Source organism: Numida meleagris, chromosome 11, assembly GCF_002078875.1.
Source record: "Numida meleagris isolate 19003 breed g44 Domestic line chromosome 11, NumMel1.0, whole genome shotgun sequence".
Classification (NCBI taxonomy): Eukaryota; Metazoa; Chordata; class Aves; order Galliformes; family Numididae; genus Numida; species Numida meleagris.
This window is the reverse complement of record NC_034419.1, coordinates 9,651,243-9,664,896: the sequence shown is the minus strand read 5'-3', so window position 1 is coordinate 9,664,896 and position 13,654 is coordinate 9,651,243. Positions and strand designations below refer to the sequence as shown.

Genomic DNA, 13,654 nt, shown 5'->3' with positions numbered 1-13,654 from the left:
CGCCGGCCAATGGGAAGGGGCGGGAGGTGGGGCTCGGAGGGCGGGCCGCCGCCATTTAAGGGCTCGCGGCCGCCGTCCGCTTCCTTATGGGGTCAGGAGGGGGTGAGCGGTGTAGTGCCGGGCAATCGGTGCTGCTGCGGTGGAACCGCGTCTTTGTGCTGGTATCGTGCTGTTGGAATAACGCTTAATGAAGCCGGCCCTTGGCGTGTCCCTTCTCTCTCGTAGTTGCTCGAGTTGATGATATATTGCAATATTTCGGTACTGCCTGTTTACAGGGCTGTGTCTGTGAGTCGGCTGGTACCAGCATTTCCAAATTACAGGAGGGGCACCTCTGCTCAAGGAGAGGTGGAGTGATTCTGACTAAAATATGCTTTGCCAACAGGAGCAGGAGTGGAAGATGTGTCTTCTCACCTCTAGCCCCAGGCTCTAACTAATGGAATATGCTACCTCCCACATAACTGTGTTAGGAGGAACCGTTTTGCCTCTAAATCCACCTGTTCATTCCATCTGACTGCTCTGAAGGTATAGCCGAGCCCCGAGGACAGCAGATCCAAAAGCTGTCTCTCAAACAGAAGAATGCTGTGTGCCATCTCTCCAGTCCTGTGCGTAAAGGTGGGAGGGCTGGCTTGGTGGGTCCCTGCTGTGTCGCAGGCTGAAGCAAGACGAAGAGTGATACTTAACAGCCTTGGTAAAACCCTCAGGGCCCTGAGGAGAGTTGTCACTTAGTGTTTTACCAGCCGTGCTGTTGTCCTTTGGCACCAAAGTCTCACCTGACTGTAGGTGTCAGAGACAGAAGTTGCTGGTGTGTTTTCTAAGACAGTATTATGCCCTCTTGTCACCAAATTCCATTCTTTTGGGACACCTCTCTCTCTGAAATACTTTTCAGGTTATCAGCCTCCTGGAGAGGATACTGCTTCCCATCATGAACTGCTTGGCTATACAGCTGCAGAGAAACTACAGAGACGGATACGCATGTGTTGTTTCGGAGCCCCTCCACCAACCTGCTGATGCCTACTGCAAGCCTTAAATTTGCACCACAGGATATGCAGTGGGCAGTACTCCAGTGTCTGCTCTCTGTTCATCAGGAGTGGAGCTCAGTCCTCAGTGCTCCTGCTGTGCTGCAAGCACCGCTTTGCAAAGTCTTAGTGGTGTGCTTTGACAGTCAGGACTTTGGAATTCAGCTGCATTCACCCCAGGGACTCACACAGGACACAGGGCAGCTGTCAGGGAGTAACAGCAGAGCCTCTGTGTGTCCCGACCCGCACCCTTCATGCCAATGGGCCTAGCAGAAGGAACCCTGTCACTGCATGACGGCTAACTCAATTTAGTGATGGGTTTAGCTGCCCCACGCAGCTCTCCTCCGAGAGGCTGAGCACCCAGCTCAGGCTGCTCTCGCCTGATGCGCGTGCGATATCGCCACGCTGCACTCGCAGCGACGCCTCATGCATATTCACGAGGTGGGGCGGGGCACGCGGTAGAGGTATTCATTATTCATGAGGTTTCGCGCGCTTTTGCCTACCACGTGGTGTAGTTTCGCGCGGAATCCGGCGGGGTAGGAAGGAGCGATGGCGGTGAGCGGCCGGGACGGGGCCTGGGGAGAAAGGGCGGGCGGGCTCGGGACGCAAACCTCGATTCCTCCCCGCCCGGGAAGGAATCCTGTTCGTTGTTTTGTTTTTTTTTTCCCGGGGGGCGCGGGGGGTGCCCTCGCCGGGGAGACGCCGAATGTCGTGGGAAGTCTCCCGGTGGCCCTGTACCGGAGAAGAGAGCTTTGAGGCGGATCGGAGACTTTCACTGCTCCGGGCTCAGAGGGCCCGGTTCTGAAGTCTTTCCGTTTTAATGTGTGGGGAACATTCATGATTTTAATTTTTCCGCCTTCGGGAAGCAGGAGTCATCTCAGAACAGCGTTCCCCTTCTGACCCGCGGCCCTCCGGAAGCACCAAGCTCCCTTGTCCCGGCGGGGAGGGGGCAGCCCCGTTCCCCCGCCGCCCTCACCCGCGCTCCGCTCCTTGCAGGACTCCTCCGAATCGCAGGCGGCGGTCACCAGCCCCGTGCGCAGCTCCCGCCGCGGCGATGCCTTCACGTCCAGCCCCGGCCGGGACCTGCCGCCCTTCGAGGATGAGTCCGAAGGGCTCCTGGGCACCGAGGGGCTCCCCGAAGATGAGGAAGAAGGAGAAGAGCTCATCGGGGAGGGGATGGAGAGGTAAGGAGGCCGCTGAGAGCCAGCTTCTGTGTTTGTGGATGGGGTTTTGCTTTTGGGAATCTCAGCACGTACCAAGAGTTGGTGCTGGTAGCTGAGCGAGGAGCCTGAAGAGCTGCTGGATGGTAAAGAAGTGTCAGGGCATGATGTTGTGAAGTTCTGGAAGTGCAGAAAACATTGCAAACCAGGAGCAAAGTGACATCGTGATCAAGGGAGGATAAACCTGGATCTTGGGATGTGGGGTGCACGTCTAGCTCAGCTCCTTGCTCTTGCAACCATAAATGCTAATGCTTTGTTACTCAGCAAGCAAGCTGGTGAAGTGTACAATACAGAGACTTGAGTGCTGGCGTTTGTAATCCTGGTGCTGGAGCCTTTCGTACTGCAGGGCATCCCCCTTGCTCCTTCCTGCACAGTGGGTTCGGTCTCATGCAGAACGTCTGTCCTGACACAGTGGTAGCCAAGGGAGGAGAGATGCTTGAGAAATGCCTTCTGGAGTTTGTTTCAGTGCTTTGTGTGCACCCTAGGGACTACCGCCCCATCCCAGAGCTGGATGTCTACGAGGCAGAGGGCCTGGCCTTGGATGATGAAGATGTGGAGGAGCTGACTGCCAGCCAGCGGGAAGCTGCAGAGAGAGTAATGAGGCAGCGGGACCGCGAGCTGGAGCAGGGCATGGGCCGCATGAGGAGGGGGCTGCTCTATGGTAGGTGGCCATGACAGAGGCTTCTGTGGGCTGGGTGGGAAGGCATTTAATGCATTTGGAAGTATGTTGCTTGGACTTACTTTCTCGGTATGTTAATGGACAAATTTGAGTGTTGTTGAATACAAATCTTCCCCTCTAAAGGCTTCAGCTACTGTGGAAGGTGCAGGAGCCAGGCTGGAACTGAACTGCAGTTTGGCTGGGCTTGGGGTGATTATTTATTTGTATCCCAAGTGTCAGCTTCTTTGCTTCCACAGCCTGTGCAGTCCATCCATGAGTAGTCCAAGGAGGGGGAATGGGAATCCCAACCCTGTCCAATTTGTCTTCCCAACCCATAGATAGTGACGACGAAGATGAGGACCGTCCTTCACGGAAGAGGCGGCTGGCAGAACGGGCTGCAGATGGCATAGAGGAGGAAGATGAAGACATGATCGAGAGCATTGAGAATCTGGAAGACATGAAAGGGCATTCAGTGAGGGAGTGGGTTTCCATGGCAGCTCCCCGGCTTGAGATCTACCACCGCTTCAAGAACTTCTTGAAGACCCATGTGGATGACCATGGGCACAACGTCTTCAAGGAGAGGATCAGCGACATGTGCAAAGGTATAGCTGAGTGATGACTCTCTATATGTGGATTGTGGTACTTTGCAGCGATTCAGTCCACAGGTGGATTTTTTTCTGCCTGTCCTGTTTGTCCCAGACACCAAGCCAGCACTTTAAGGAACTGATGTTACTAGAGATAAATGAATAATGGGAACATCATGACTATCTTCTTTGATTCTGTCTGACTAATTAGAAGGCCCCTCGTGTCTGCTACTCATTAATATTCATATCCTAGAAGTGCTGGCAAAAAGTATGTGGGGCAGCAGACAGTGAGCTGCATGCTTGTGATCTGAAAGAGACAACAATTACTTGCTGTCTGCGACAGTTACTTTCTCAGACTGGAAACTGGATTGTCCAGCGAGGGGGCACAAATAGACCCTGTGACTTTGAAAATCATGTCTGTGTTGCAGCATTGTGTTCTAACTAGTCACTGACAGAAAAAATCATTGACAGAAACGGTCATTGTCAATTATTAAAAGCTGAAATTGTCACTTTTAGGAACAACTTCTGTAACTGCGGTTGTTCGTATTTCTTATTTATATTGAGTCAGAAGATTGAGTACTGGGTCACCGTCAGTGTTATACGGCTAGAAAATAGAAGGCATTTGTCTTGCCCCTTGTCAGAAACATCAGAGGCAGAAGGTTTCTGCCAGCCATCCAGCACAGTTGTCTCTGCTATTATCTTCTGCTTCCTGGAGATCTGTGTGAGAATTGTTTGTTGGGCTGAGGCTTTCAAGTCTCAGGAACACTGAGCCTGAGAAATACTTGCAGAACTGGAGAGAAATAATCATAAAATTAGTACTGATAAAAAAACTGTTAGAAGAATAACTTTAAAAGACTTTTCCAGCCGTTTTCAAATTGGTGACCTCTATGTTTCTTGGGGGAGGTGTGGATACTTGCAAGCTGCAGCGAGTGGGAAATAGGCTTGTGTTCCAGGCAGTCTTTTACAGGCTGCTTGAGAAGTGAGCAGGTTGAAAATGAAATGCTCCCCTTCTTTTTCTTAAGAGAACAGAGAGAGTCTAGTGGTGAACTACGAGGATCTTGCTGCCCAGGAACATGTCCTTGCCTACTTTCTCCCTGAGGCCCCAGCAGAAATGCTGAAGATCTTTGATGAAGCAGCCAAGGAAGTGGTGTTGGCCATGTACCCCAAGTATGATCGTATTGCTCAAGAGATCCATGTTCGTATCTCCCACCTCCCTCTGGTGGAAGAGTTGCGGTCGCTCAGGTAAGCAGCAGAACTACCAGCAGTGGCTGTAGGTTTTGGGGTGCTAAGGACTAGTCTGTAAGCTAAAGTTCTAGATAAACCCAACAGAATAGCTAAGCTTATAACAGAAAAAGAGTCTGATTAAGGATGAACTTTCAGCGTCCCATAAGGTAAAACACAAACCTTGATCTTCCTACCAAAAATTGTTTCTTAGAAGGCCTGTGGTAGTTGTGCCTTCAAGCAGAAATGTGTCTGCAGGGTGTTGTGCTTTCTGTGCCCTGCGGACATCCAGAATCTCTTTCTTCAGGCAGCTGCACTTGAACCAGTTGATCCGGACCAGCGGAGTGGTGACAAGTTGCACAGGGGTCCTGCCTCAGCTGAGCATGGTCAAGTACAACTGCACCAAGTGCAGCTTCATCTTGGGACCCTTCTTCCAGTCCCAGAACCAGGAGGTGAAACCCGGTTCCTGCCCAGAGTGTCAGTCTCTGGGTCCCTTTGAAATCAACATGGAAGAGGTAAGAGATGTGGGTTAACTGCGTGTGCTGCTTAACTGCACAAACGAGGCAGGCTGCTGGTCCTGCCCAGGCTGGACAAAAGCTGTCCAGGTGTCCTTTCCAAGTTAGGTCAATATTTCCAGATCTACCAGCTAAGGAAACTAGAGGACTGTTGCAAAATCCCTGATGTGGAGCATCTGGCTTTTATTCTTTGCTTTGTTATTTTTAACCATCATGAGTGGAGTGTCTTTCTCCCAGGAACTGGTTCTGGTTGGATAAACACCACAGAATCTGAAACTCAGTGATCAGATGTGGAAAAAAGATTTGTCATCGTTGTCTGTCACAGTCTGGAATTGCTCCTCTCAACCTCCATCTTCCTATAGTTTTCTAGCCAAAATAGAGTAAATCTTTAAATAGACTTCTTCTGGTGAGATGCCTTTGAAAAGTGGCAGTGCTGATGCCATCCAGACATGCTGATTAACTTGTATTTTCTTGCTGCAGACGGTCTATCAGAACTATCAGCGCATTAAAATCCAGGAGAGCCCTGGGAAGGTAGCTGCTGGCAGGCTGCCCCGCTCCAAGGATGCCATTCTCCTTGCTGATCTGGTTGACAGCTGCAAGCCAGGGGATGAGATTGTAAGTACATGGAGTGAGCACAGAGCACTTTTAAACTCTCTGACAGTAACATCAAGGGGACATCAGTCCCTGTATCAGAGGAGATGCAGGGACAGATTGTCTTCAGATACATTTGGGCAGCTACGTTCAAGACTGGTATCTTAAAATGGAAAGAGGAGACTGTTTGATACTGTGCATGCACTGACAGACCATCTCCTGCTTCCCAGGAGCTCACAGGGATTTATCACAACAACTACGATGGCTCCTTGAACACTGCCAATGGGTTCCCAGTGTTTGCAACCGTGATCCTGGCCAACCACATTGCCAAGAAGGACAACAAGCTGGCTGTCGGGGAGCTGACTGATGAGGATGTGAAAGTGCTTGTGGCTCTGTCTAAGGATGAGCAAATTGGGGAGAAGGTGGGTCTGTCTCATATATACCCTTCTTTTCCCGCTGAGAGCCAGACATCGTCTGGCAGTTGGATCAGAAAGTGATGTGAAGTGTCAGCTAGCTAAACACTGGGTATATCCTGAAAGCAAACTGTGAGGAGGTAGTCTGAGGGGCCAGTGCTTGCAGAACTGATCCTCTTGAGGCTAAACTGTGCTGGAGGTCTTAGCTTTGTTTGTCTCCACATATTGAGACCTGAATGCAGTACCCCAAAAAAGAAGTTTTCTGGACTGGTGCATGTTCAACCTCACTTAAGTTGCACAATTTTTATATTGACTACGTTGTTTCTGGTGGGTAGAGCAGTTTCATTTAAGTCAGAACTGTTTTAAAATCAGTAGTCTCCAGTGTCAGGCTATTACCAGAATACCCTTGAGAAAATAAGGCTGTTGTTTGTCATATTTGACCGTGATTTGTGTATAACACAGCCCAACCAATGACTATCATGTGCAGCGAGTAACTCTCAACCTGAATCAAGGTCTCTAGCTTTGCAACAGGTGATAACAGCCACTGTGGTGTGCAATTGGAGTCTGGAGGCAGTGGTTGCTGCTTCCAGCACCAATCTATATGGTTTCCTGTGATCCAATAGCATCTTTTTTTTTTTTGATCAACTTTACATGACTGGGTTGATAGCTGTCTTTGAAAAATCCTCCTCTGCATGGACAAGAAAAGACTCTCTGAAGACAGCTCTATAGTAATGGCAACCTAGATCAACCCAAGCTGGTTTTCAGGCCACTTTCTGCCCAGACTGGGAAATGTTACTCCCTAGATAACTCTCTGCTTTTCCTTTCAGATTTTTGCCAGCATTGCCCCATCTATTTATGGACATGAGGATATCAAGAGGGGTTTGGCTTTAGCTCTGTTTGGTGGAGAGCCCAAAAACCCAGGTGAGTGTAACGTGTTGTGCAGGGCTGCTTCAATGGATCTGGGTTTATCGGTGCTGTTGCAGTGAGAGTGGTTAGAGTTGCCTGTGTGTCTTGGTGAGAGACAAGTTAACAGACTGAGGGAGATCTCTGACTGAAGTGGCTGTTCTATCACACTGAAAACTGGTGTGAGAGTAGAAAAGCTAAGACTGAAAACAGCTCCTGCTGCATGCCTAGGCATGCTTTTATCCCTCTTTCTCTAGGAGGTCATATTTGATGCCCCTTTAAAGGTTTGATCTGATGGTGTCCTGATCTGTTATCATCTGAAAAGAATGCATTCAACAGGGTTAGAAATGCTTTTTTACACTCAATTTAAAAAGCCACAGTTGCAGCGGAAAGGAAGAAGCTCTGCGTTATTGCCAGTGCTCATGTGCTGCTATATTTGATCCTTCAGTACTTTTGCTTCTTCTCAGTGTTCTAAACCATAACAAAATATGACAACAGCTACATCTGATTTTCCTTCACCTTTCCTGTGAAGTGGTTTCTCTGCATACTCTTTGCCTTCCCTTCAGCTTTGTAGTGTTCAGGGTAGGGTTGCTATCAAGCCATGCACAGAGGACTCAGCTGCCTGTGTGTCTCTCCCATTATTGTTGTAGGTGGCAAACACAAAGTCCGTGGGGACATCAATGTGCTTCTTTGTGGAGACCCTGGTACTGCAAAGTCACAGTTTCTTAAATACATAGAGAAGGTGTCTAGCAGAGCCATTTTCACCACTGGCCAGGGTGCTTCTGCTGTGGGCCTTACGGCTTATGTCCAGAGGCACCCGGTCAGCAAAGAGTGGACTTTGGAAGCAGGAGCCCTCGTGCTGGCTGACAGAGGTGTCTGCCTGATTGATGAATTTGACAAGGTGAGTCCCACCTGCACCTTTCTGGGAAGGCTGAACCGTGGAGGGGCTGGCCATAACATCCATGATGAGGAGATGTGATAACTTGGGGTGCCATCTGCCAGCAGACCAGGCTTCCTGCTGTTTGTTTAGGCCCTTGCTGGTCTGTAGTGCAGTTTGCTATCTCTTTGGAGAACCCCATGCAAGCTCATTCCCCTTGGTGCATTGGGCAGCGTTGATTTGAGGTGAATCTTCCTTGCTTTCTTGTAGATGAATGACCAGGATAGGACCAGCATACACGAAGCCATGGAACAGCAAAGTATTTCCATCTCCAAAGCAGGCATTGTCACATCCTTGCAGGCTCGCTGCACTGTTATTGCTGCTGCCAATCCCATAGGTAAGTGCTGAGAACCACAGGAATATTCAGGCCTTCTGCATCAGTCCTGTTGTCTCAAGCACTGTCGTGCAACTTCCCTTCCCTCTGCTTGGTTTCTCCAGTCTGGAACACAAATCAAGCGAGAAGTAAAGTCTCCCTGTGAAGGAGATCAATGTTTACCTCAAAGCTTCAGCCCTGAAGCCTGTGGTTGACATTGAGGTTTGTCTCTGCTCCAGGTGGTCGATACGATCCATCATTGACTTTCTCGGAAAATGTAGACCTGACAGAGCCCATCATCTCTCGATTCGATATCCTGTGTGTGGTGAGAGACACAGTGGACCCTGTGCAGGTAAAATCATGCTGTGAATGTAAGCTCGTGCTGGGCTGTTAGGATGCTCAGCTGCAGCTGCTTACAGAGTTCTGCTGTCTAGTGGTTGTCTTCACTTCTGTTATTCCACTGCTCTCTTGTAGGATGAAATGCTTGCCCGGTTTGTTGTTGGAAGCCATGTCAAGCACCACCCAGGTAGCAAGGAGGCGGTGAATGGAGACGCAAGTGAGGTTGTTCTTCCTAATACATATGGGGTGGAACCCATTCCCCAGGAGATCCTGAGGAAATACATCGTCTATGCCAAAGAGAAGGTCCACCCCAAACTCAACCAGATGGACCAGGACAAGGTGGCCCGGATGTACAGTGACCTCAGGAAAGAGTCTATGGTGAGAATACTGAGGAAGGAGGGAATAAGTATGTATGCAGACTGCAGATCAGCCTGTGACTGCTCCAGCGTATGTTGACACATTCTAGCTATTCGTGTCACAAGAGTCTGTGCCTCTTTTTTGTGAGAGACAGGCAGATTCTACAGTATCTGCTGAACAGATGCATCTTCAATTAAATGCAGAGTCTTGCTCATAGGTAATACATAGAGTGATGGACTGGACGCATATACTAGTGTCTGCCAGAGTGAAGTCTTCTTGTTGTGATCCAGTCTTGCAGGCTCACAGGAGATGTTTGCATTCACTCAGCCCCATAAGCTGTTGCTATGTTACAAGGAGACCTTCTGTGTAGAAATATCCTTCTCTTATCTGGGATTCCTCAGGCTCATTTCATCCTCTCCAATCACGTGGAATTTTTTGAGATCAGAAGGAGACTTTGTGAGCTTCAGAAATTTTTTTCTTTAACCTGTTTTGTTTCTCCACATAACGCTCGCTGAGGGTAACTGAGGATTACTGTTCCTGGAAAGGCACTAAACACTGGCAAAGAGGGACCCCGTGTAGCATTCCCTTGCATTCTACCAAATTAAAATGTTAAATATCGGAGTCTTTACCACACTGCAGGATGTGCCAGCAGATGGCAGAGCCTACTTAGCTTTACACAGTCCACAGGGGCCCGAGCACATCTCCTACAGTGCAAAGCAGATCCTGACCCAAAAACCACTAGTCTTGCCCTATGTCTTTTACCCTTCACTAAGGAGTTGCTCTCTCCTCTCCCTCCTTAGGCAACTGGCAGCATCCCCATCACAGTGCGGCACATTGAGTCCATGATCCGGATGGCTGAGGCTCACGCCCGTATGCACTTGAGAGATTACGTGGTAGAGGATGATGTCAACATGGCCATCCGGGTGATGCTAGAGAGTTTCATTGACACGCAGAAGTTCAGTGTCATGCGGAGCATGCGCAAGGTGGGTGCCAGCTGAGCCGAGAGCTGCATCCCCAACCCTCAGGGTTGGGCTGCAGCCCCCTTGTTTGCCCTGGCTGTGGGAAGAGGCTCCTGCAGCCACTGTAGGGGTCTGTCCTGCACAAGCAGTTGTCAGGTCTGTGCAAATGGAGAGCTGTGAGTTTGAAGGCACTGTTCCATAACTGCTTTTCGCTAGTCTGTAGTGGGGCATGTAAGGGTTCTCTTAGCAGTGATGTTCTGTCTGGGCTGAGATAACAGTGAGAACAAACATGTGTCCCAAGCCTCTGCATCCAAAACACTATTGCGTTTTTCTTCTTTTGCCACTTTTCCTCCTGTTTTGGCCCAGCACTTCCACTGCTGCCACAGCCAGTGGCAGTTTCTCTACAGTTTTTCTAGGGCTTTTCATGGGACAGATAATCCCAGCACAGTTCACACCGTGGTTCAGTGAGAGGCTGCCCTCTGAGTGGCAGGGCCTGGCTCTGAACAGCTCTTGGCCAGCCCCAGCCTGGCATCTATCCACAGAGTGCCTGCCCTCAGTCTGGACGACTCGTGGCCTCTCTCTTTAGCTGCAAATTGCCAGCCAGGCATAAGAGTCTGCTGGGCACAGGGCAGTCTGGGTTAAGGGATGCTGCCCTGCCCTCCCCCAGGGGCAGCAAACCTCTGCAGCGGTGCCCTATCAGCCTCTGGGAGGCTTCAGGGCTGCTACTGAGGTCTCTCCAGAGATTTTGTATAGGTGTCAGCAGCTGGCAGAAGAGTCTTGGATGATACAGGGCTGTACTGTTACTGCATGTGCAGGTGGCAGCTTGGCTAGGCTGAAGTCCCTTAGGAGACTCTGAGAGTGCAGGTGACAGTGGTGTCATTTGGTTCCCCTTGTGCTCTTTGGGAGAAGGGTTGGTTGGTTTCAGGCGTGGGAGACCCGCAGTGCGGCACTGGGTTCCTGACCCTCTTGGTTTGTCTCATCCTCCCTCGCAGACGTTCTCCCGCTACCTTTCCTTCAAGCGAGACAACAACGAGCTGCTGCTGTTCATCCTGAAGCAGCTGGTTGCAGAACAGGTGATGTACCAGAGAAACCGCTATGGGGCCCAGCAAGACACCATAGAAGTCCCAGAGAAGGATCTGGTGGATAAGGTATGAGCTTATACTGACAAGCCTTCTGCAGGGTTGGTTCCTGCTTTGTGTTAGCAGCCTCAAACAGAGGTGTTCTCTGAGTCAATGTACCAGAAAAACCTGGTGTTACACAGTTCAACCCAGAACCAGGACTTTCATCTGTCTCTACTCCTGTCTTTCCTGGGAGTACCATATTCTTCCTCTTCAGTCCTCATGTACCCCATAAAGCTCTGAGGTTGAAGTGGTAAATCCTGACTGCACCCTGTCAGAGATCCTACAAAACTGTTTCTCATCGGATGAGGATTGGGAGCTCTGGGATAATAGCTAGGTTTAATAAGTATGTTTTTCCTCTAGTGAAAGTAAAAGGACGAGCTGAGAGCAGGCAGATGCTGAGCCAGCATCCTCTCTTCACTCAGCTGAGCTCTGCCAATGCTCTATTCTCCTGACCTGCAGTCTCCCCTGGTACTGCAGTTCTGGTTCCTGCGGAGCAGAGATTGCTGACTGACAAATTTTGTGTGCCCTCTGCTGTGGAAAACCACAGGGTGCTTATTTTTCTGAATAAGCATTTACCTCTCCCCCCTTCTCCGTCCTCTTCCCAGGCTCGGCAGATCAACATCCACAACCTCTCCGCCTTCTATGACAGTGAGGTGTTCAAGATGAACAGGTTCAGCCGCGATGTGAAGCGGAAGCTGATTGTCCAGCAGTTCTGAGGCTGGCAGCAGAGCCCACCATGTGCGAGATCAAACCTCTGTGTTTCTGCCCACCCGGCTGCGCTACAGAGTTCACGATCCAGAGGGACTAAGCTACACGTTCTCTTGCTTGCTTTGTGCCTTATGGATTAAGGAACTGCTGAGCTGCTGAAGGCATTGTAAATAGAACAGAGTTAAGTAGTTAAATGCCCAGCCAATTCTGTTTAGCAATTTTGTTCGCTGTTCTGCTTTGTAGCTGAGCCCAACAGGGAGAGAATTGCTGGCCACATAGATGGTGTGTTTGCTGTTTATTTGTCCCTAGTTGTTAAGAGATCATCTGCAGGAGGGATGAGTGGGAGCATTTGAAAGGCATTTCTTTGCCTTATCCATGCCCCTTGGATTGCAAGCACCTTCAGGGATTCTCTTTTCCCATCTCCAGCGACTCTGCAGCCTGCTGGGTGATAATTGAAACTGCTTTCAACTCTCCACGAACGAGCCGGCCTCTCAGCTCCAGGCCTTTGCACCTGACACTTGACATTTCCCCAGGTGCCCACGTGGGCTGACCTGCTTGGTTTCTGCAAGTGAAAGGGAGGGGGCGGAGGAAGATGAGAAATGAAACCAAACTTAACCATTTCTAATATTGGGGGTGACCTGAATGGGCAGTGGAAGTGCCTTCAAAGCATGCTGGGGCAGTGTCCAGAAGCCTCAGGGAAGGGGCTTCCCCTGACTCAGTGGGTGATAGCTCTGCACAGCTGTCAGCTGATGTGAATTTACAGCTCGAGCTAAGTGCTGGCACCTGAACTGAACAACACCTAGTATCCTTTTTTTGAGATTGCTGCTTTGAAGAGTAGCAGTAGAGGAGCGCTGAGCTGGAGATGTTAAGGGAGGGCAAGATGGGCTGATAATTCACATGCAGTTTTCTTACTGTGTGCATTTTAATACAATTTGTTTTCCAATACGTTTGTGCTTCCTTTTTTTTTTTTTTAATTTTTAAAGTCCTGCAGTTATGGTGGGAAGGAAGAGCATAGCTGAACAACCTGAAGCTGCACCAGCTGCTCAGCAGTTTGCTGGTGGTTTATGGCCTGGGTACATACATCCTATGTTTGGTCTTCAAGTTAGTAGGAGCTCCTTGTGCAAATAGAGAGAGAGAAATCCTGCCTGTGGTGGTTCAGCTATTGCATGTCCTCCCTGGGGGTAGATACCAGGACGTGGTTGTGTACAGTACAGTAACATGAGTGCTGTCATTCCTACCCAGCTCCAGCCTGGAGCTCTGATCCGTCAGTGGGACTCTGTCCCCTAAATGCTTCTGTCACCTTGACACTGTTCTAGAACAGCACCTATCTCCCACCTTGGCTGGCACTTGGATACCAGTCTGGAAGAAGCACTAAAACCTTTCCAGGGTTTACTGAAGTGAATGTGTTTTGCCTAGTTGGACACGGGGACTGTACAGCATCTCCAGCCTCCTCCTGGCTTTGCTCAGGAAAATTTGCAAACTAGCTGCTGCAGTTCTGTGCTGGCCAAGCAGACATGTCCCTAGCTGCCAGCATTGTGGAGTTTTGTCATGGTGGTGTGTGTGTGTCCCCTCTCAGCCTGGTTGTTATTCAGGAGCTTGAACCCTGCTGGGGGCCTAGCACATGACTCTCAGCCTGAAACTGGCTCAGTGTGTTGCCTTTTCTGTCTGCCAGCTCCCTCCTGTGTATTTGTTTAACTGTTTTGGCTGGCTTTTTCCCTTCCCACTGGGTCTATGTCTACCAGGGCTTTCTGCAGGCAGCCTTCGGAGTCACTTTCCTGGAGTGCCCTCCTTGCCTGAGC

The 13,654-nt window shown here is 49.9% G+C and overlaps 1 protein-coding gene across 2 annotated transcripts; it reads left to right on the top strand.

Moving 5' to 3' along the window:
- On the top strand, positions 52-12,800 carry MCM2 (minichromosome maintenance complex component 2). 2 transcript variants are annotated; one of them, XM_021409962.1, is made up of 16 exons: positions 52-1,457; positions 2,013-2,200; positions 2,722-2,897; positions 3,233-3,496; positions 4,501-4,720; positions 5,007-5,214; positions 5,695-5,829; positions 6,036-6,227; positions 7,046-7,139; positions 7,772-8,022; positions 8,269-8,395; positions 8,611-8,723; positions 8,846-9,088; positions 9,868-10,050; positions 11,019-11,174; positions 11,753-12,800. In XM_021409962.1, the coding sequence occupies exons 1-16, from the start codon at positions 1,443-1,445 to the stop codon at positions 11,861-11,863; spliced, it is 2,676 nt and encodes an 891-aa protein (XP_021265637.1). In that variant the 5' UTR covers positions 52-1,442; the 3' UTR covers positions 11,864-12,800. The 2 variants fall into 2 exon arrangements, with proteins under 2 accessions (XP_021265637.1, XP_021265638.1); XM_021409963.1 differs by having other exon boundaries at positions 52-1,571.

Coding starts and splice junctions, on each gene's coding strand:
- MCM2 (XM_021409962.1), top strand. Junction 4,721..5,006: donor GAAGAGTTGCGGTCGCTCAG/GTAAGCAGCAGA, acceptor CTCTTTCTTCAG/GCAGCTGCACTTGAACCAGT. Junction 8,724..8,845: donor ACACAGTGGACCCTGTGCAG/GTAAAATCATGC, acceptor GCTCTCTTGTAG/GATGAAATGCTTGCCCGGTT.